Source organism: Ostrea edulis, chromosome 6 (assembly GCF_947568905.1).
Source record: "Ostrea edulis chromosome 6, xbOstEdul1.1, whole genome shotgun sequence".
NCBI classification, from domain to species: domain Eukaryota; kingdom Metazoa; phylum Mollusca; class Bivalvia; order Ostreida; family Ostreidae; genus Ostrea; species Ostrea edulis.
This window is the reverse complement of record NC_079169.1, coordinates 81,149,957-81,173,843: the sequence shown is the minus strand read 5'-3', so window position 1 is coordinate 81,173,843 and position 23,887 is coordinate 81,149,957. Positions and strand designations below refer to the sequence as shown.

The 23,887-nt window shown below is 35.2% G+C and overlaps 2 protein-coding genes across 2 annotated transcripts in view; both read right to left on the bottom strand.

The window, feature by feature from the left end:
* Positions 1 to 5,860, bottom strand: part of LOC125648265 (cell migration-inducing and hyaluronan-binding protein-like) — a 44,131-nt gene extending 38,271 nt beyond the window's left edge. The window contains exon 1 of the mRNA XM_048875243.2: positions 5,738 to 5,860. Within this exon, the coding sequence (XP_048731200.2) occupies positions 5,738 to 5,845 (108 nt within the window). The 5' untranslated portion in view covers positions 5,846 to 5,860. The remainder of the gene's footprint in view (positions 1 to 5,737) is intronic.
* Positions 5,861 to 6,581: 721 nt separating this feature from the next.
* Positions 6,582 to 8,416, bottom strand: LOC125647370 (uncharacterized). The gene is made up of 6 exons (XM_056142011.1): positions 8,390 to 8,416; positions 7,893 to 8,000; positions 7,601 to 7,792; positions 7,293 to 7,460; positions 6,953 to 7,138; positions 6,582 to 6,683 (listed from the first exon to the last, which is right to left on the bottom strand). The coding sequence occupies exons 1-6, from the start codon at positions 8,414 to 8,416 to the stop codon at positions 6,582 to 6,584; spliced, it is 783 nt and encodes a 260-aa protein (XP_055997986.1).
* Between the last annotated feature and the right edge of the window lie 15,471 nt (positions 8,417 to 23,887).

The following is a 23,887-nucleotide window of genomic DNA, read 5'->3' as shown; positions in this document are numbered from 1 at the left end:
ATATGAAATAAAACCAAGTAATATTGTGTGTGTAGCGAGGAGGGAGTTATTTTGCATCAAGCTCTAAGTTCACGGCTCAATCAACATCTCAAGTTATTTTCATAACGACTGCTTTAAAAAAATCAACCGCACTACACCTGTTAGATATTTTAACACTATGAATGATAATTGATAGTCATAAGTAATTGGAACATATTTATTTGAATTGATATTTTGTTAACTAAACATAAATAAACTATTTAAAAAAACATAAAACAAAACCCGGCTTGTTTTAAATTCGCAATTTTGAAACGCTTAGTGTGTAAAAATTCAAATAATCATCAAAACCAACATGAATTTCCGGTATCTACACGTACGACTATTGGTACATGTGTTCATGTACAAGTATAAAAAAACCCAAAAAAAACCCCAAAAAACAACGATGACAGCGGAATCGTGCCCAGTTGAGCAGAATTTCGGGGAATGCAACACCCTTGCACCCTTTTAAAACTTAATCCTCTAAATATGTGAAATACAATGTCCCTGAGAATGCTAGCTGTCAAAACATGGCTGATACACAAAATCAGATATAAGGACGCGCACAAGTTCAGCAGTTGCTATATAAGTAGCATACAGGTGAAAAAAATCGGAAGAAAAAGAACCATTATTAAAATATACATGTATGTGATAAACAATATAATTTACTGATTTTCCCTTTCAAATCGGAACGTGTTAATTACAAATAATTGTTTCTAGACAAACAAATGTTTATGAACTTCAGATGAAGGAGCTTTCAGATTTACTGTCCTCGGTTCGCTCGACAGACCACTGCCTACTTTCCAGACTACTTAGAATTAAATTGTGATAAATTTTCACTCTCTTTGGACAGACAAATAGCTCTTCTTCTGCCTTTAAATCGACAACTTTATGTTCTCCTTCAAATATACCGTCTTTCCTCGATTCCTAAAAATAGCTTCTTTAACAAAACGAATAAAGGTTTCGGAGAGTATCGTACTTTTTCATTAGATTTTATATACGATCCCGATAGTTTCCGAAGCTACACGATAAACGATTTTCACGATAAACGGAAAACCTGATATGTACCTATATGTACATGCTACTAGGAGATTTGGTTCTGCAGGTCGTGAGTTCAATCCCGGGTAGGGGCGGAAGTGGGTATCCAAATAAAGTAAAATTTTCTGTGCTTCATATTAAATATTTCTTCACTTAGGACAGTTATGTTCATTTAAGAGTTCATTGCTATTCCCCTGCTTATACTCGTACAGTGTATGTGGTAAATGTCGCATCTATTTGTCGTGTTTTGGTGGACGAAAAAAAACAAACTACACGTCATTTTATCTTTTTTTTTCTTTACAAAATGATAAGAATAATAAAATAATGACATTCGTTTAAAAAGAAGATATATTTACAATGTTTATTTTAAACTGTATCAAGTCTGATATATGTTTTTAAAAGTACTACTTCAATGTTGAAACCATTTAAAGTATGGTTAAGATTGAACCATACTGCGTCAATATATTTTTTCTAACCAGGTGTGACGCTCTCTGTAATTAACACCGTGTACAGATATAGACGCCTGTAGATAAGTTTGCATTTTGTAATACTTTTACATTCAATCGCAACGATAGATATTATACTCTATAGACACAGAAACTATTGCTCATCGGTAACAGACCTTAATGGTTCGGTGGGTAAGAGAGACTGATTTTGAATAAATTGTTTCATAAAACTATCATATTTCTTTTCATATAATCTAAAAGCTTTTAAATACACAGAATTTCTTTGAAGTTAGGAAACATTAATGCATTCATTTAGGCAATCACATTATTAAAGTATGTACATTTCATTTATATTAAGAAAAAATGATTACAGAATAAATACAGAAAAGCATATAACCATATATAATTTTGGTTTTTAAAGCAATTTTGTCCATTAAAAGATTTAGTAGTTCCAGACAAAAACAGTTTCTCTTTGATTTTGTATAAAGGTCAAAATCCGGAGCTCTTAATCTGTTATTTTTAACCTTGGGATGTCTCTGCCTAACATAAAGAACATTTGCGTGCGAGAGAACTACAGACTTACAATCAAATCATTGAAAGTCATATAGATTATTTTAATTGCATGCAAAATTTCTTATCTACAAAAATGCGAACCCATGATTCATGTGGAAATCATAAAAGAATGCGTTTTTATTATGACACAGGGCATACTTACACTAGTACGCACGCATTTTTTATCTTATTATAGATTAATCCTTTTTTCAATTTCAATTAAATTCGAAAAATCACTATACAGAATTTCGACTCCGCAAGTAAAAATCAAAAACGTTTCTAGACCTGAAAACGTTTTTATTTAGAAGAAAAAGATTCATATTTTGAAAATACAAATTCTTTTGAGCATTTTGACTGTTAATATGAATATAAGAAAGATATAGCTCTATGTTGTAAACCACGAAAACACACGATGATTTCCGAATAATTGGTTATGCCGCCAAATCAAATCCTACATGTGTCATGCTTTAATCAACTAGACATATATTACTTGAAGAAAAACGAAACTCTGTTATGTTTATATGATTATATTAATTACTTAAATAAAAATTGAAAGATGTGTTTGAATTTCTGATTATGACAAGGGAAATCCTGCCAAACTTCGAGGGGTTAAATTAAAAGAATCACCTTTATTTTATAAATACATTTAACTTCTTGCACTTTTCACACAGTGTTTACTTTATGATAGTTTTAGTACTATTAGACTATATTGTTGGTACTTCAGGTTATCATTATAACCGTCAGTCAGTATCATCTCCACCCCACCCCACCCCCACCCCTTTTTTCTACTCCGGGGTACTAAGTGTAGGAAAACTTGTTTAATTTCCTGCTTCTATTTTATTAAGCTTTGTTTTATATACAACAGTAGTATCCAGTTGATTAGGGGGAGTGGGGGGGGGGGGGGGGTGATATGATCTTCGTGATACTGACAGTCATATAAATTCATATATAGTTCTAACAATCTTGTCGTGTTATGACGATCCAATTTAAAAAGAACGAAAAAGGCCACGTATTGTAAATGTGAAGGTTTTAAGTCAAAACCTGCGAATGATAAATACGTACAACTCATGTGCTTCTTTTGTCATTATATCAGGGGCGGGTCCAGGAATGGTGGTTAGGGGGTGCAATTTTATGAGGCAGGGGTATGGGGTCGAAGCCCCCTGAAGCTCCTGGAATTTACAGATTTTATAGGACTTTAAATATGTCTCTTATTTAGTAATTTGTTTACTATTTTCTGTCATTTTTGATAAGGTGAAATAAATAAAATGACGCAAATTTTAAGGGTTTTTTGTTGTTGTTTAAATGCAAGTTCTTCCAGTAAAAGTAATTCAATAAGTCGAAAGATTTTGTTATTTATTTCTCCGAAGGTGGAAGAAATTATTGCTTCTTTTATCGTTTACATTTTTCTAAACAAGAGACCACGATTTAACTTAAATTTGAAAATTTAGGGGGGGGGGGGCGCTGGCGTTCTCTCGATTTCACTTGTTTATTTTTACTAGGACATTTACCGGTCCAGGTCACGAAGTCGTTTCTCGCCTATGACAGCAGCGAAATTCAGACTAGTATGGAAGATTTCGGACCTGTCAATTAAAATTTCACATCAATTATAAGCTACTTACTTCCTCATATTTTAATAATGTTCTTCGTGTAGACGTTACACGACTTATATTTCCTCAGCAGCATCAACTGTTGACAAGAGCTGCCGTTTTAATGAACGCACTAAATACCCGATAGACTTAAAATCTCAAATACCTTAAAACTGATCAAAACATTATTCTTGTGATATTGCACTTAGAGAAGGAAATTGAACATTATTTCTTGGCTTTTGTAATTTTTTGTTTTTGTTTATTCTATTTCATTGAGAGTATTTAGTGTATTCATTAAAACGGCAGCTCTTGTCAACAGTTGATGCTGCTGAGGAAAAATAAGTCGTGTAACGTCTACACGAAGAACATTATTAAAATATGAGGAAGTAAGTAGCGTATAATTGATGTGAAATTTTAATTGACAGGTCCGAAATCTTCCATACTAGTCTGAATTTCGCTGCTGTCATAGGCGAGAAACGACTCCGTGACCTGGACCGGTAAATGTCCTAGTAAAAATAAACAAGTGAAATCGAGAGAACGATGACGTATATCTTTGTTATTTTAAGAACCAGTGACTTGAAATTTGGCATGCAAGTAGTTAAAACATTAATCTATGCAAGGAAAACGACAAACTACGCATAGCTTACCTAGTTTAAGATTTTTTAGGCATTTGAAGCGAGTGGTTAGTTTTTTATCGGTGTCAGAGTTAGACCCCTTTCTATATTCATGGTATCATAGAGTTCGGGCCCAAAAACGGGCTTAGCCCCTGTGGGTTTATCGTGTATCCTATCGTATCGTGCGTGTATCCTATCCTATCGTGCGTGTATCGTGTCCTATCGTTTATCATGTCAAGAATAACTTTGCGGGTACTGTATATAGTTATACACTGAATTTGAAATTGCATTTTTTTTTTCAAAATTCATAACGTACTAGTCACTCTAAAGAATTTGTTATCTAATAGTTTTAAAATACATGTTTTGTTTATTTGTACTCACGAAATAATGTTAATGATTTATTGAAAACAAAACGATAGATATTAAAAATGTTTATTTTATTTTTATTTTTTTTTCTCCCGACCGACCTTATATTTTATTTTTAAAATCCGTAAACCAATAAATTAAAAAACTGTGGCCTAATGGACCCTGGAAATATCCAATCACGGTTCCGACCACGACTTGTTATATATTGTTGTAGTAAACGGAGATTTACGAATGAAAGTCCAATTTCCGGTTTCCACGACGGGCGTTCATTTTTGGCACGCCGAGTTGATAGGGATCATTGCGACGTGCACACATATCGCATGGAACAAAACACTATGTATATGATAATATCGGTAGAGCTACGAAGCGTGAATAACGTGTTATTCGTGACAGAAAGGTCTGTGAAATAAAAAAAAATTGAAATTAAATATTATTACATGTATGTTATTTGTTTTAGTCTAACCACTGTTACGACTTTTATGCACAGTGTATGTATAATATACTACCAAGTTTTGAAACATATTGATACTTTTTTTGAGAAAATTTAAAAAAAAAAAAGAAGAAAAAAAAAGAAAGTTTAGCATTTCAAATTCATTAAAGCTGAATCACCACGTAGCGTGTGATAGTGGGATCAGAATTCCTGTCATTGAAAACAAGTTTTTTTTTTTAAACTTGCCCAGATGACCGATTTCAAAGTCTAGCGCGATGGTCATAGGTTTGATCCCGTAGTTCATGAGTTCAACCCTGAACCAGGGCGGAAATTGGTACCCACTTTCTCACCAGAGGGCGTGTTACACATACAGGTATCCTGTATAGTGTTTAGAGGATTTCACCGTGATATGACAATATTCTTTTTTTTTTTTTTTTTTTTTGGAGTAGGGACATTTTCTCCCAAACCGGTCGAAAGGGGATACAAATATATGTTTATTAATTAAAATAGGTCCCACATTTAAAATACCAATAAGTTTTAAGGAAGAAAATACAAAAGTTCTTATTGCGCAAAATTCTGGATTGATCAAAATCTAAATCCTTTGAAATATAACACCTGATTGAAGGTCAATTCAAAATTAACAGTAAGTATGGTGCATGCATGATAATTCATTTGCATTTAAAAACTTACAATTGTAGATTTCCAGGACACCAAATCTGTGGCATCGTCAGGACAGACTGCCAGGGTGGCGCTGCAGAAGATCAAAACATTCAACACGGTACCCAATCTCCTATCCATGTTGAAAAGTACAGTCACGACATTTCTTTAGGGCATATATATACCCTACCAGCTTCACGCCAGTTCGCTTTCAATGACGTAGATGGAATTTAACATAGATGCACGTCAACACAAGATCAATTTAAAACGTACTTCCCTAGGGGATGGATTTTAACAAAGCCAGAGCTAATTCACCATTCAAAAATTAATTGAATTTGGTCTCTTTATAGTTAAAAAGTTGTAAGCTATTTTAAGTTCATAGCTGCGTGCCATTTTTCAGTATTTATTTACAGATATATTTTAAATAGATGTGTTTTTAGAGGGATTCATTCAATATCATATGGTATTACGACAGGTGTATGCGTATTTTGACAGATGTCCCAGATTTGCTTGAAAGTAAATTATAGTAAAACAAAAGCACTAATCCATTTTTTTCAAAAGGGGCGAGTCGCGACATTGTAGTGTTAATACATACATCCCTCACAGCAGTATTTCCCTGGAAGTTTACTAATTAATTTACCATCGTGCTAATAATGAAATATACAAGTATATGCTAACCTGTACTTTCCACGAATCTTTTCTGCTCTGTGTTTTGATCAAAGATTGTAATAGTAGTCCAAAGTTTGTTGCAAAGAGCATTAATTATAAATGTAGATATCTCAATAAAAAAAACATTCAGTGTTGTCAAATAAGTACATTTGTTACTAGTGTTATATAAGTCACACAAGAAGTGCACACAACCCTTAAAATACATAGATTATACACCTGTCATGCATGTGAAGTAACTGTTTCGCCTTGGTGGGATCGATTTCTTGTAAAATTTCACCCATGCATTTACTGGGTCTCCCCACATAACAAACTGTACGAAAAGATCGTCATTTAAAACAAATGATTGCAATATCATATTGTAATTTTTGTATTTCCACCTACCCAGTAAATTAAATAATTACAATCTGACAGTATGGTGACATTTTTATTTCATGTGATCTAACAATTATTTTATTTCCTTATTTCCTCAATTTTTTACGGACTTGCTTTGCACTAGTTTTATTGACTACATGTATGTATCACTAGAATCAATCTCAATTTTCAATAAACTAAACTACTAGCGTATCAATTTAAGCTTACTATAAAATCCAAATCTTGAGGGTCTTGTGGCCTTAAATTTCTTCGAACACGGTTTGCCATTCGAGTCATATTGGCAGGCTTTGGCCGACTGGCTGGCGGAGCCTTAATATTCGCGGTTGACAATGCTACCTCTACTACTCGTGGAGCCGACTGTGTAAATATGTTCTGGGTCGCATTTCTTTTCACCTATATAAAGATAATTGTTTAATGTTACATGGTCAATATTAATAATTCCTAGAACTGATTAGTCATTAACAATGGAAAGGATATGTATATACATTGTGCATGAATTTTCAATTTACAAATTCATTCCACATTCATTTGAAATATATAGATTTACCTCAGTCTTCAACTTCACTGCCAAATCTACACCTGGCTCGGCAGGGTGGACATGGTTCCTGAGGCCCTCTTGGAAGTTGTTTCCACGTTGAATAACAGTGGCTGGACATGGTTGGTCCTTTCCCCGTTTGCTGCATCGCCAATAAATACAATCCTCTCCCTTTTGCTTCTACAAGTAAAAAATAAAATCATTCAGAACCTCAGAAGATTTGATGAATTTTTAAAATCATTATATACATATATTCTGTAACCCGGCTTACCAACTCATTTTTAATCTAAACACATGAATCAATAAAGGGAATGAATTACCTTGATGGTGTATTCAAAACCCCTTTTGTCCACCAGTTTTCGTTTTCCCCTTTTGGTTCCACTTTCTACAACTTCATACTCAGGCTCCACATCATCTGCGTGAGTAATGTCATCAATGGTCTTATCTCGAATCGAATTCTCTTGGATGGCATCAGGAACAACATGCGAGTTGTCAGCAAGAAAGGAATCTTCCTGAGGAGTTTGAAACTATTATCAATATTCATATACTATTTAGTTACTTACACTATGATGCAATATTTTCTCAAAAATTCAAATAAGTTCTTTAAAATACCCCTTGTCTGTCATCCTGATTTGTTGAGAGACCAGAGAGGGATAGGTGGAAGGTGGCATTGACAGGTTCATCTGCGATTGTTTCTGCTGATTCATCAACTGTTGCTGCCTAAATTAATTAATCATTAATTAAGTAAGATTAGTCAAAATCTTGATTTGGAATAATGATTTGACAAATGTAATTGTGTTTCAATATTGAAAATCTGTTTATTGCACAAACATACGGTGGTATATTTAGGACATACAAATATCTTTTTCCTTCGTATGTTAAAATTTTATGTCGTTCGAACGAGATATTATCTCGTTCGTACGATTTATTATCTCCTTCGCACGACATGTACAGATTTAAATATCTATCAAAACTACGTTCTTTGATTTCTTTGAGCGAGGGTGGTGGCGTCAAAGTTAAAAACCAAATGTCATGAGAATGTAAATTCTGCAACTTGAATTATCCTTAAAATTATTCATTCTTTACATAAAAGATGTGCATGAATTCACTGCTTGCACTTTCGTGGTGAACATCATAATTGACCAATTGATTGGTTATAGTTTATGTCCCTTTTAAGATTATTTCACACAAAACAACATATTTTCTGTATTTCTGTGTTGCCAACGTTCACAATGCTCACACTGTATAGCTTCCTGTCGAGGTCGTACAACCCACTGGCACTTGATACAATTGTCTACAAAATAGAGAAAGGAATATGAGAGAGAGAGAGAGAGACATGGGAGTTGTAATAATTCTAAAACTGTCTATTGGTGTGATTAAACTTATAGCTAACACGGTTCACCTCTGTAACTGCTAGGGTCATCAATGTTAATTAACTTTTTCCATTAAAAGAGTGCTTAACTATTATTTATATTTTAAAACATATAGAACTGGTCATTGTTATTGGTCTCTAATTAAGCTGCTGGGGACAACCCTTATTCCTCTGAAAATTGAAATTTTTGTTTGTTTTTCTTAGCTAATGTGTGCATTAGTGACGCCGACGTCTATGTCAACTATTTATAGTATTTGATACAATATTATTATTTTTCTATAACGCTAAGTACCCTTTAAAAAGAAATTAAAATATATTTACCCATTTACATGTAAACTGTATATAGTTAGGACTCTGATTATGCACGAAAATGAAAAGTACTGTCGCCAGAACATGTATATATTTTTTTTATTTCAGTATCAGTGATATCAAATTAACGCATAACATAAGGAATATGAAATGTTTTATAGCGGTTTTCCGATACGACGTTGCTCAGAATCAGTACATGTGGTTCTATAAGATGTAGTAATTTTTTTTAATTTATAATAGATAATTTGTAAAGAAGAATTACATATTTATGTTGGTAACGTACATAGCATCTGCAATTTAACGTACGATGCAATTCTGGGAGGAGAACTTTTTACTTGTTATTTGCGACTCTATTAAATATCAAGAATGTAGAATCGAGGGGGTGGGGTGGGTGGGAGCTGCCCCCTTTTTTTAAACAATGGACATTTTGTAATGCAAATAGAGATATATTTCAATTACTTATTGAAAAAAATATATGAATAGTTATTATTATTACAAATGTAGAATACGTAATCAATATTAATATTTGATATATGATATTTAAGCGTAACAATAGAATGTCATGCCAGAAATATTTTTTTCCGTCCAAGGAGTAGTTTTCCAGCTAAATGGAATATATACTCCAAGACTCTGTTTCCATAGTTCTGAAATTGCGGCATATGAATTTTCGTTTTGAAATGCCTTTTGCTACAGTAACTATGTCACCTCTACTTTTCTCTTATTTACCTATATGAAAGAAGGGTAACAGTAGACTACTATTTTCTTTCAGCAAATAGAAACTTGAAATGCACTTATTATTGGTGACAGAGAATGGGTGTGTTTCATATATAAATCATTAGAACATTTGCAGGCTATATCTTTTTACCATCAACAATTAAGTTATGGAATGATGTCTATAGATCAGAGAAAATGTTTAGGGTTTTTTCACCAAAAATTAACACAATTAAAAAAAAAAAACCGAAAAGATCTAAAAAAAATATTTTAGAATATTTTAGCAATAAGGAACAATGTGCTGCATGTATGTTCACATGTGACATACAACTAAATATACACTGTACAACAAAATTTATTTGAAATTGAAATTAATGATGAGTTACCCATCATATTTTTTGTCAATGTGCGTTAAAATGGTTGAAATGCTTAAAACAAAGCTGGTATAATCTATAACAATTCAACCATTGAGTGGGATATAAAGATAAGATATACTATATCTTTTTATCTAATTTAAAATATATATACATATAATTCAATTCATACTGACCTGACATCGTTGGTTTTCTCTTCAAGACTCTCTTCAGAAATGAGATGTGAAGCCCTCATTGTATACCAGGGACTCTTCATTATCTCCTCCTAATTAACACCTAGTCATGGAATAGGGAGAAGGATAGGGGTGTTGTTGTTTTTACAATTTACACATTCAATGGAGGGCCCATTTAAATTACTTTGTTATACACCCCCAAAAGATTCAATTATCCGAAGTTTGTATATAATAGCAAATTAATGTATAATATAAAATTCAGATTGAAATAAGATAATGTATTATCAAATCAATTATAAATCAAATTAATATAAAACTGAATTATTATGATATAAAAAAGAAAGAATTGTTGGTGCCAAATAAAAAATAATTGTTGGTGCCGAAACGTCTTAAAGTAAGTGCCGAAATGTCTTGGTGCCGAAACGTCTTAATAATAAAGTGCCGAAACGTCCTGGTGCCGAAAAGTCCTGCACCCATTTTAATCAGACTGAATAACGACAAAGCTCCGAGCGAAAAGATGACGTCGCTAATTTGCGGGTTTTCTATGTCGTCTTTTCGTTTGTATTTTGCCAACTTTTCGTATTTCGTATCGAAATAACGAAAGGAAGACAAAACGAAGATTAGCGACGTTTCTCCCCGAAATAAAGAAAATGCGACATGCAAAATGACACAAATCAGCCACCATGGATAACGACAGCTGTAAATCTTGGGTACAGTCAACTTTGAGACCCATTTTGTAACGACAGGATTACTGTAACCGCAGGGTTACATGTACTGTAACGGTAGGGTTACTGTAACGGCAAGGTTACTGAAACGGAGGTTTAGTGTAACCGCAAGGGTTACTGACAGAGTGAGCTAATAATGTGAAGACAGGTCTATGTGAAATAAAAACAGACCGGCGGGTTTAAAAATTATGTACGAACACGACACGAGTACGTTTGGTGAGGAATAGTGCGCGCGTGACGTCAAGGCTGCTACATTGTACGTTGATAAATGGAAACTTTAAATAATTTCTTAGCAATTCAAACACCGATCTAGGCTGATAAATGTTATTTCGTAAGTTAAAAATTAAATAAAAGCAATCAAGGGGTTACGCTGATGAGAATGATTTAACAGAGAGCCTATAAAATTGTGGAATGTAGATCGGTATATAAACGCATCATTGATGATGAGATCACTGTCTTTTTATCTTCATACAGGTTATATTCTAGATACTGGCAATGAAATATTAATGTTAACTATCAATTATTGTGAATTTGCCTTTGAATTTCTTGAAAAATAGAGCAGTGTATATTTCGAGTGTTGCAAATAACAAGGCTTAGCCATATTTTTTAAAAATATGCAAATATAAGAATGGTATACCATTTATGGGAGTTGAACTTTGTTCAGCTTACTTGGTCATCACGTTCCTCGCGCATGAATATATTGCATGGGACTTTAGTGTGGGCCTCTGCACATCCTCGTTTTATTTGAAATAATGTATATTCCAGAAAATGTTCTACTGCAAACAACATAATCTTATATTCAAAACCTAAAATATAAAAGCAAAGAGGGCAATTATGAGCACCTTATAAACAGATATACTGCATTCGTTTTACAAAATTATTAATAAGAGGAGATTTATTTACATGAGATTGTGCTTTATTTGTTTGTAAATATTTACATTTACTGAATCTTTTTTCTTATATTCCTTTGCGCCGAGCAAATACCTAAATTTGAAGCCCTTCACCGGTCTTGGTGACGTCTCCATATGAGTGAAATATTCTTGAGAGAGACGGTACACAAGTTACAATCAATCAATCTAGTTTCTCAGATTTTAACACATCACATGACTTTGCCCCCGAATTTTCTCATCAAGTTTGAGAATTTACAAGCGTATTCACCGCTGTTAAAGCAAATATTAATTAATAAATACTTATAAATTGTTCTGTAAACAGAGATCTGTAGCCTGTTTTTTAATCCATTGTTGTAAACAAATACTGCACGTTTTAGTTAGTTAAAATATCGGAAATTTGATATTGTGACTGTGATTTGTCAAAACGATTATTGTGTCATTTCACAAATATTCATGAAAATCGAGGGTTTTGCTGATCGTGCAGTCATGGTTTGAGGTAGGGTAGGTACTACCGGACTCAGTAACCGTGGCTAGCGACGATGAATGATCAAAGAACGAGACTCTTGGGAAAGCGAGACTAAGGTATACGATTTTGGGAGTTGAACTTTCTTCCACTTTCCTGTGCCATCACGCACTGCGCGCATCAATATATATGTATAGGATTTTGGTGCGGGTCTCTTCACACTCTCGTTTTGTTTGAAATGATCGAAGGTATGTAGGTCCCAGCAAATATTCTCCAAATAAGATAATCCTATACTTAAAACAAAGAAAGAATATTTCAAATTACGAGCGCTATATATAATCAGATATGTTCGTTGTACAGTGTGATAGGAAAATAAATGTATTCACATCGCACGCCAGACACTATATGGACGAGTCCAGTGCTGATTTGAGGGATTGAAGGTTACGGAATACTTGAGACAGTTACATAAATCTACATGAAGACGACTTATTAATAAGAGGCCCAAGGGCCACATCGCTCAATTGAGTTACCTTGGCCCATATCTGAAGACTTTCCATATATATTTGCATGTAAAACTTTAGTCCGTTTTGTGTCCCCAACCTACCACTGGAGCCCATGATTTTTACAAACTTGAATCTACACTATGTCAGGAAGCTTTCATGTAAATCTTAGCTCCTCTGGCCCACTGGTTCTTGAGAGGATGATTTTTAAAGATTTTTTTCTATTTATTCCCAATTTCCCATGTAAAACTTTTATCCCCTATTGTGGCCCAACCTACCCCTAGGGGCCATGATTTGAACAAACTTGAATCTGACTATGTCAGAAAGCTTTCATGTAAATCTCAGCTCTTCTAAATCATTGGTTCTTGAGATGATGATTTTAAAAGATTTCACCGATATATTTCTATGTAAAACTTTGATCCCCTATTGTGGCCCCAATCTACCCCGGGGGCCATGATTTGAACAAACTTGAATTTGCACTATATCAGGAAGCTTTCATATATATTTGAGCTCTTCTGGCTCATTGGTTCTTGAGAAGAAGGTTTTTGTTTTAAGATTTTCCCTATGTATGTCTATGTAAAACTTTGATCCCCTATTGTAGCCCCAACCTACCCCCGGGGGCCATGATCTGAACAAACTTGCATCTGCACTATGTCAGGAAGCTTATATGTAAATCTCAGCTCTTCTGGATCATTGGTTCTTGAGAAGATGATTCTTAAAGATTTTTTTTCTATATATTTCTATGTAAAACTTTGATCCCCTAATGTGCCCCCCCGGGGGCATGATTTAAAAGAACTTGAATCTGCGCTATGTGAGGAAGCTTTCACGAAAATGTCAGCTCCTCTGGCCCAGTGGTTCTTGAGAAGAAGATTTTTAAATGACCCCACCCTATTTCTGCATTTTTGTGATTATCTCCCCTTTGAAGGGGGCATGGCTCTTCATGTGAACAAACGTGAAAGCCCTTTACCCAAGGATGCTTTCGGCCAAGTTTGGTTATAATTGGTTCCGTGGTTCTTGAGAAAAAGATGAAAATGTGAAAAGCTTACAACGACGCTGATGACGACGACACCGACAGACAACGGACAAATTTTGATCAGAAAAGCCTACTTGAGCCTTCGGCTCAGATGAGCTAAAACTGAAATTCATAATTCTTTCTTATATGTGTTACATTCATTTAACTTCATTTCTGACAGGAGTCTCAGCCGTTATTTAAATATTCATCGAATAGTTCAAATGCGACGCGTTCACGAGGAAATGCCTAATCTGATATAACACAGATGCTTGTGGACAGGACTTCCGGTGCCCCTCCCCCTTCTATTTTTTAATGTCCATTTCCTTAATTGTTTATTTCGGGTGAATTTTTGATAAAATATATTTCAGTGGAATACACAAACATTGCATAGAAACCGTTTTTAAAAATGTCATATCACCGATCATGCACCTATGTGATATCATAACAGGGCCGTAAATTAACCTTCAATTTGGAGGAGGCAGGAAATTAGGCGGGGGCCTGGGCGCCCAGGCCCCCAGACGATGAGCACATTTTGTGCACACTGAACACGTTTCGTGCAAAATCCTTGATTCTAGGGCCTTCTAAGATGTTACTTGACTAACTCATTCTAAAAGAAAGATTTGGAATGCTTTTTAATGGAGGTATCATGTTCTTAGTTATTGGACACAACATAAATTCTAATGAACTTTAAATTTTAATTATTTTTTGGCTCAAACGTTGGAGGAGGCAGCTGCCTCCTCCGCCTCCATGTAATTTACGGCCCTGCATAAACAAATATTGTAATATTGTAATATTTACTGATACACGATGGGCGGAAATAAATACCGTAATTGTTGGTTCACCATTATTACAGAAGTTGTTCTTACATCAGCTGAAAGTTGGGGTTTAATATATCATAAATGAAAAGTTGAACAAATGCTACCATGTATATACATTTAACGCTCAATACGAGTCGATGTGATATAATGAAAAGTTAAGGAGGTTTGGTATATGGAAGGAACTAGGCATTAATTGTGAATTAGGTACCTTAAGGCATGGGAAGACGTGACTTTTGATCACCAGTGTGTTTTTTGGTTGCATTGTAATGAGGTCAAACTTTCAAATCTCAATTATGTGACTGAAAGAGTCACCAGAGATGTCGGATTGCGACATATTTTGTTTACGGTGCGTGATGGTTACCCACTGAACCGACCTTATGTGACACTTGAGAAACACATCATAAACACGAACATTTAAGCTCAGGAAAAATAAGATTGAACCCTCAACACAACACCCCCACTTTACATACACGTGTAATTTAAATATACGTTCAATTACTTTTTATTCGTCCCCACCCACAGTCTAGTTTTATTTTCACTGTCAGGGAGGTCAGGTTTATCACGTTTTTCTGCATGGTTTTAACACACGTCACGCACGATAAAGGTGTCATATTGAAGATCTGCTTTCTTTTATCATGATGTGTTTCTTCGCTCAGATTTGAGAAAACGTTTAAAGCAATACAAGCTGTAACTGACGGTAAATAAATTAAAAATAAAAGAACAAATAGTCAACATATATGTGATTGAATATATACAACTTAATAGAATCAGAGTGAATCTGAAGCAATAAACCCGTCAAATTAACAAAAAATGTTAATTCATGCACCATTGTCATCCTGTCAGTAATTCCTACTCTAAAATCCGATGTGCATTGACCTTGGAGGTCACCAGTTCGGAAAAAAGCGAAAGAGAGGCACTGAGCATGTGTTAGATTTGTAAACAGTTTAACATGCCAATTTTATAGAAAATTCATAATCAAAATTTCATTTGAGTGGCACATTTGTGTAATCATTACCTGTTTACACTTACATAGTATTTCTAGTCATTCATGAAACAACATAATATTTTAAAACAAACGACACGTGAAGTTAATCGCGTCAGTTTCCGTCTTTGTATATGGTCTCGGTCTCAGCAACCTGATAATATTCGACAATCATCGTTCCCATGTCCGTGTATACGACACAATGCGGTTTATACGAAACGCTCATTGTAGGTGTGCTCTCAAACAACATTCCCTTGTTTATTTTGCAGAATTTTTATTCAGATCTTGGGGATTATATTAGTTAAACCGGTAGGTGTTATTTGGTGAATAATTAGATAGTTGAAAAAATACCGTCAGTTACAGCTTGTATTGCTTAATTAAATGAAATTTGTCAGCAGGAGATTAAGATTTTGTTATATGCTTTTGTATACGTCAGTCCGTCTGTTCAGGGTTTTCTGTTTCTATTCTGTTATATAGCGGAAACTTGCTACATGTGTGTAGCTTCTGTTACATAACGGAAACTTGCTACATGTGTGTAGCTTCTGTTACATAACGGAAACTTGCTACATGTGTGTAGCTTCTGTTACATAACGGAAACTTGCTACATGTATGTAGCGTCTTTGTAGGCCACTCTAAATGATTTCGACCTCTCTTGCAAGAGTTTTGCTCCTTTGTTTGAAAACTATATTATTACACGTGTAACTATAATTCAATAAATACATGCTCACTAGCAAGGCAGTAGAAGTTCCCTATATACTATCCACTACAAAACACTCTGTAAAGTAAGAAACTCACCACCTGAAAATTGTGGGAGAAGTTAAACGGACAAATTATGTACCCTACACACAAATATATCAACGTATCAAGAGTTCCTAGGAATATTAGTACATGTTTCATACCTCGAACAACAGATGTTTGTATTTACCAAATTACTTGCATGGTACCCCCCCCCCCCCTCCCCCGAGTCCACGCTTCATGGTTGGATAATCCTACCTTTGTATCTATGATTATTAAACCAATAATTATCAATGATTGGTAGTAATCAAGAACAGGGCGACATGCACTCTGAACATGGTGTTTCCACTTACTTAGTAAACACTGAATTAAAAAGAACACATAAGCATTAGTAAATGTTTGGGTGGCCTGGGCAACCAACAATACGGGTGCGTGGAGTGAGTTATTTTTAGCACGAGTATAAAAGTGACCAATTTGGGCGTTCGTGCTCAGAATCTAGAAACGCATTATCCAAACAAAAATGGGAACTCTTTATAAATTTCTACTACTGTGAATATTGTGTATTACGCAGTGATTTGAAACTCGTTATACCAGATATTTCTACATGTAGGTCTAATGGACTTTAACTGTTTGATAGGGGATTGTGACGTTAGCAAATAGTTCTGAAAACAAGAGGCCCATGGGCCACATCGCTCACCTGAGTCACCTTGGTCCATATCAGAAGACTTTCTTTTTATATTTGCATGTAAAACCTTAGTCCTTATTATGGCCCCAACCTACCCCTGGAAGCCATATTTTTGGCAAACTTGAATCTACACTATGTCAGGAAGCTTTCATGTAAATGTGAACTTCTTTGGCCCAATGGTTCTTGAGAAGAGGCTATTTAAAGTTTTTACCTATATATTTGTATGTAAAACTTTGATCCCCTTTTGTGACTCCATCCTACCCCCAGGGGCCATGATTTGAACAAACTTGAATCTGCATTATATTACATGTAGGAAGCTTTCATAGAAATCTCAGCTTTTCTGGCTCAGTGGTTCTTGAGAGGAAGATTTTAAAGGATTTTCCTATATATTTGTATGTAAAACTTTGATCCCCTATTGTGGCCCCATCCTACCACAGGGGGCTATGATTTGAACAAAATTAACTCTGATCTGTTAGAAAGTTTTTCATGTAAATATCAGCTTTTCTGTCTCAGTGGTTCTTTAGAAGAAGATTTTTAAAGAATGTTCCTATATATTTGAATGTAAAACTTTGACCCCCCCCCCCCTTGTGGCCCCATCCGATCCCCGGGGGCCAGGATTTTAACAATTTAGAATCTGCATTATGTCAGAAAGCTTTCATGTAAATCTCATCTTTTCTGGCTCAGTGGTTCTTGAAAAGGAGATTTTAAAAGATTTTCCCTATATTTTTGTATGTAAAACTTTGATCCCCTATTGTGGCCCCATCCGACCCCCGTGGACCATAATTTCAACAAACCTGAATCTGCACTATATCAGAAAGCTTTCATATAAATCTCAGCTTTTCTGGCTCAGTGGTTCTTGAGAAGATTTTTCCTATTTTTTTGTATGTACAGTACCCGTAACGTTATTCTTGACATGATAAACGATAGAACACGATACACGCACGATACGATAGGATACACGGTAAACCTGATAAACGCAAAACCTGATAAACGATCTTCACGATAGACCTGATAAACGCAAAACACGATAAACGATATTCACGATAAACGGAAAACCTGATAGAAATGTTGTATATTTAGAACAATTTAGACAGAATGAAAGTTTGATACGTACAAAATAATTACATTATGTTGATAATAATATTGAAGGATTTCAATACTCAATATATACCTAAAGCATAGAATTTATTTATCCACGGTTGTACGTTTATTTTTTTTTTTAATTCTATTTATGTTTTTTTAACATCATTACAGCTAAAATCCGGAAGCTAAACTATATACGGTATTGAATTCATTATTTGATATCTATATGAATTTTCTCAGCCAATGATTCTAAAACGTATATTGTCACCTTGAATGTTTAATATATGAATCATACAGGGAGTGATTGATTTTTATCTTGCTTAACGTCTCGCTCGAGAATATTTCACTCATGTGGAGAGGTAACCATGACCGGTGAAGAGCTTTTAAATTTAGGCTTATGCTCGGCAATTACGACCATTGCGCAGTGAGGGTTTTTTAGCGTGCCACACCTTCGCCCCGTGTTTTTAAGGTCATCTCCGAGGACCCGTGGCATTCACACTTGATGCCGAGCGTTTAGCAATTAAACAGGGAATTAACAAAATGTAATATAATGTAGTGATATCATGCTTCAATAGCTCTCTTATTCTAAAGTCTATTATCTTGGATATCAAATATATTCAAGTAATATTTTGTGTGTAGCGAGGAGGGGGGTTATTTTGCATCAAGCTCTGAGTTCACCACTCATTCAACAAGTACAATTATTTTCATAATGACCGATTTAAATACAATCCACTGCACTACACCATATGCTCATATGTTAGATATTTCTACACAATGAGTGATAATTGATAATCATAAGTAATTGGAACATATCTATATGAATTGATATTTTGTTAACAAAAAATAAATAAACTATTAAAAACATATACGAAACCCGGCTTGATTTAAAGTCGCAATTTAGAAACGCTTTAAAATGTTTGTGTTTAGCATGTAAAAATTCTCAAATAATCATCAAAACCAGCATAAATTTCTAGTATCTACACGTACGACTATTGGTATATGTGTACATGTACAAATAACCCCCCCCCCCCCCCAAAAAAAAAACCCCAAAAAACAAGAGGCCCATGGGCCACATCGTTCACCTGAGTCACCTTGGCCCATATCTGAAGACTTTCCATATATATTTGCATGTAAAACCTTAGTCCCTATTATGGCCCAAACTACCCTTTGCAAACTTGAATCTACACTATGTCAGAAAGCTTTCATGTAAATGTCAACTTCTTTGGCCCAATGGTTCTTGAGAAGAAGATTTTTAAAGCTTTTTCCTATATTTGTATGTAAAACTTTGACCCCCTCCACTTGTGGCCCCATCCTACCCCCTGGGGGCCATGATTTGAACAAACTTGAATCTGCACTATGTCAGAAAGTTTTCTTGTAAATATCAGCTTTTCTGACTCAGTGGTTATTGAGAAAAAGATTTTAACTATATATTTGTATGTAAAACTTTGATCCTCCTTGTGGCCCCATCCTACCCCCCGGGGCCCATGATTTGAACAAACTTGAATCTGCACTATGTCAGAAAGTTTTCATGTAAAAATCAGCTTTTCTGGCTCAGTGGTTTTTGAGAAGAAGATTTTTCCTATATATTTGTATGTAAAACTTTGATCCTCTTTTGTGACCCCATCCAACCCCCGGGGTCCATGATTTGAACAAACTTGAATCTGCATTATGTCAGGAAGCTTTCATGTAAATCTCAGCTTTTCTGGCTTAGTGGTTCTTGAGAAGAAGATTTTTAAAGTTTTCTCCTATATATTTGTGTGTAAAACTTTGATCCCCCCTTGGGGCCCCATCTTATCCCCGGGGGCCATGATTTGAACAAACTTGAATCTGCACTATGTCAGAAAGTTTTCATGTAAAAATCAGCTTTTCTGGCTCAGTGGTTCTTGAGAAGAAGATTTTTAAAGATTTTTCCTATATATTTGTATGTAAAACTTTGATCCCCTATTGTGGCCCCATCCAACCCCCGGGGCCCATGATTTGAACAAACTTAAATCTGCATTATGTCAGGAAGCTTTCATGTAAATCTCAGCTTTTCTGGCTTAGTGGTTCTTGAGAAGAAGATTTTCAAAGTTTTTCCCTATATATTTGTATGTAAAACTTTGATCCCCCCTTGTGGCCCCATCCTACCACCGGGGGCCATGATTTGAACAAACTTAAATCTGCAATATGTCAGGAAGCTTTCAGGTAAATTTCAGCTCTTCTGTCTCAGTGGTTCTTGAGAAGAATATTTTTAAATGACCTCACCCTGTTTTTGCATTTTTGTGATTATCTCCCCTTTGAAAGGGACATGGCCCTTCATTTGAACAAACTTGAAAGCCCTTCACCCAAGGATGCTTTTGGCCATGTTTGGTTGAAATTGGCCCAGTGGTTCATGAGAAGAAGATGAAAATGTGAAAAGTTTACAGACAGACGGACAGACAGACAGACGGACGCCGGACAAAATGTGATCAGAAAAGCTCACTTGAACCTTCGGTTCAGGTGAGCTAAAAACTAACGATGACAGCTGAATCGTGTCCAGTTGAGCAGAACTTTGGGAGATGCAATATACCCTTGCACTCTTTTAAAACTTAATCTTCTAAATGTGTGAAATACAATGTCCCTGAGAATGTTTACTGTCAAAACACGGGTGATACACAAAATCAGATAGATAAGAACGCGCACAAGTTCAGTAGTTGGTATATAAGTTGAATACAGGTGAACAAAATCGGAAGAAAAAGAACCATTATTAAAATATATGTAATAAACAATGTAATTTACTGATTTTTCCTTTCAGATCGGAACTTCCTATTTCTCTGTTAGTGTTAATTACAAAATAATTTTTTCTAGACAAGGAAATGTTTATGAACTCCAGATGAAGGAGCTTTCAGTTTTACTGTCCTCGGTTTGCTCGGCAAACCACTGCCTACTTTCCAGACTACTTAGAATGAAACTGTGATAAATTTTCACCCTCTCTGGACAGACATATAGCTCTTTTTCTGCCTTAAAATCGACAGCTTTATGTTCTCTTTCAAATATACTGTCTTTCCTCGATTCCTAAAAATAGCTTCTTTAACAAAACGAATAAATCTTTCGGAAAGTATCTTACTTTTTCATTAGATTTAATATACACGCAAAATACGATACACGATAGACCTGATAAACGCAAAACACGATAGAAAACGGAAAACCTGATACACGATAGGATAGGATACACACACGATACGATAGAATACACGCACGATACGATAGGATACACGCACGATAGGAATGTCAAGAATAACGTTGCGGGTACTGTAAAACTTTGATTCCATTGCTGCCCCATCCTACCCCCGGGGGCCATCATTTTAACAAACTTGAATCTGCATTATATCAGGAAACTTTCATAGAAATCTCAGCTTTTTTGGCTCGGTGTTTCTTGAGAGGAAGATTTTTAAAGATTTTCCTATATATTTGTATGTAAAACTTTAACCCCCCCCCCCTTGTGGCCCCATCCAACCCCCGGGGGCCAGGATTTTAACAAACTTGAATTTGCACTATATCAGAAAGCTTTTATGTAAATCTCAGTTTTTCTTGAGAAGAAGATTTTTAAAGATTTTTCCTATATATTTGTATGTAAAACTTTGATCCCCTATTGTGGCCCCATCCGACCCCTGAAGGCCAGGATTTTAACATTTTAGAATCTGCACTATATCAGAAAGCTTTCATATAAATCTCAGCTTTTCTGGCTCAGTGGTTCTTGAGAAGAAGATTTTTAAAGATTTTCATATATATTTGTATGTAAAACTTTGACCCCCCCCCCCTTGTGGCCCCATCCGACCCCCGGGGGGCAGGATTTTAACAAACTTGAATTTGCACTATATCAGAAAGCTTTCATGTAAATCTCAGCTTTTCTTGAGAAGAAGAGTTTTAAAGATTTTTCCTATATATTTGTATGCAAAACTTTGATCCCCTATTGTGGCCCCATCCGACCCCCGGGAGCCAGGATTTTAACAATTTAGAATCTGCACTATATCAGGAAGCTTTCATATAAATCTCAGCTTTTCTGGCTCAGTGGTTCTTGAGAAAAAGATTTTCCTATATATTTGTATGTAAAACTTTGATCCCCTATTGTGGCCCCATCCGACCCCCGGGGGCCATGATTTTAACAATTTAGAATCTGAACTACCTAATAAAGCTTATCTATGAATTTCATTTTTTCTGGCCCAGTGGTTCTTGAGAAGAAGATTTGTTAATGACCTTACCCAATTTTTACATTTTCTTGATTATCTCCCCTTGAAAGGTGGCCTGGCCCTTTATTTTAACAATTTAGAATTCCCTTTACCTAATTATGCTTTGTGCCAACTTTGTTTGAAATTGGCCCAGTGGTTTTTGAGAAGAAGTAAAAAATGTTAAAAGTTTACAGACGGACGGACGCCAGAATACGGGTGATCAAAAAAGCTCACTTGAGCTTTTAGCTCAGGTGAGCTAAAATATATCGGATAATAGCAGTGCTATTTGTTTATACATTCATAATTGTTTCGTGTGTGGAGTGAAAGGAGTGAGAGTGAATATTTGTATCTTTTGTTTCATTTGATAAATCTATGTTTGTATATTTTACGATTTATCATTTTCTCATCTCAGTCTAACAAAATTCAAGTGAACGTAATACACATATGATGGCAGCGATGAGATTTTGTTAGGACGGACTGAGTGGGAAAGTTCATTAATTAGTGGCGAAGAAAAGGTTCAATTTAAAATACTTTATGTGTTGTAGTTTATTTCAGAATTAGCATCACTGAAAGAGTATTTGTTCATTTAGGTTGGTTTTGATTAATGCGGTTCATAATGTCGTTACCTACAAATGTAGCTGGCCTCAGGATAAGGGTCATGATCCATCTATTTGTCTTGAATTGTTGAATCAAACCATCACAGTTGAACGAGAAGAGCAATTGGTTAGACGAGAAAAGGAGAAGGAAGAACAGGAGTTGGAAAAACTTGAAATGAGAAACGATTCAACAGAAGAATTCCTTCATGAGAAGGATCTATCACCTATTTATATCTCTCAACTGATTCGATATGTAAGAGATTGTTCTGCTTATGATCAAATTTTAAATCGAGGCAGACTACTGACAAACAAGTTGATGATACAGGGGTTTCAACAGTCCCGTTTAAATTCAGCATTTCGCAAATTCTATGGTTGTTATGACAATCAAGTTTGTCAAAACAAGTTATCATTGGGTCAAATGCTATGCGACTTGAAAATTAAAGGTAATAATGAGGAAGTTAGAAATGCAAGAGCAAGCTAGGAAGGGAAGGGGGGGGGGTGTCTACTCGACAAGCGGAGTTGGGTAAAAGAGAAATAAAACACGAGGTAAAGTTTAATTTACTGAAATATGTTGAAGGTAAAGACATAAATGTTTTCTTAAGATGTTTCGATCGTTTGGCAACACTTCACAAGTGGCACAAATCAGAATGGGCTCTACGACTGGTACCCCAGCTAACAGGTAAGGCGTTAGATAAGTGTGCACGCTTAGATGGGTTTACAATGACTATTATGTTATAAAGAAAGCTATTCTGGAACGGTACAATCTCACAGCTAGCACGTATAAGGATAAGTTCAGAGGTTGAAGACAGTATTCATGTAAGACATTTTGAGAGTTTTGTAGTCGTGCTTTCAGTCATTTTGACCACTGGTGTCAGATGGAGAAAGTAGACAGCCGTCATGATAATTTAGTTGATGTTCTTATGCATGAACAATTTGTTAATAGTTCTTCAAAGAGACCTACAAGGTTGGTTAAAAGAGAGACAACTTAAGAG

Coding starts and splice junctions, on each gene's coding strand:
- LOC125647370 (XM_056142011.1), bottom strand. CDS start 8,416: ATGATGTTCACCACGAAAGTGCAAGCA. Junction 7,461..7,600: donor GTTTTGAATACACCATCAAG/GTAATTCATTCC, acceptor TTTTACTTGTAG/AAGCAAAAGGGAGAGGATTG. Junction 6,684..6,952: donor CTCAAGATTTGGATTTTATA/GTAAGCTTAAAT, acceptor CTTTTCGTACAG/TTTGTTATGTGGGGAGACCC.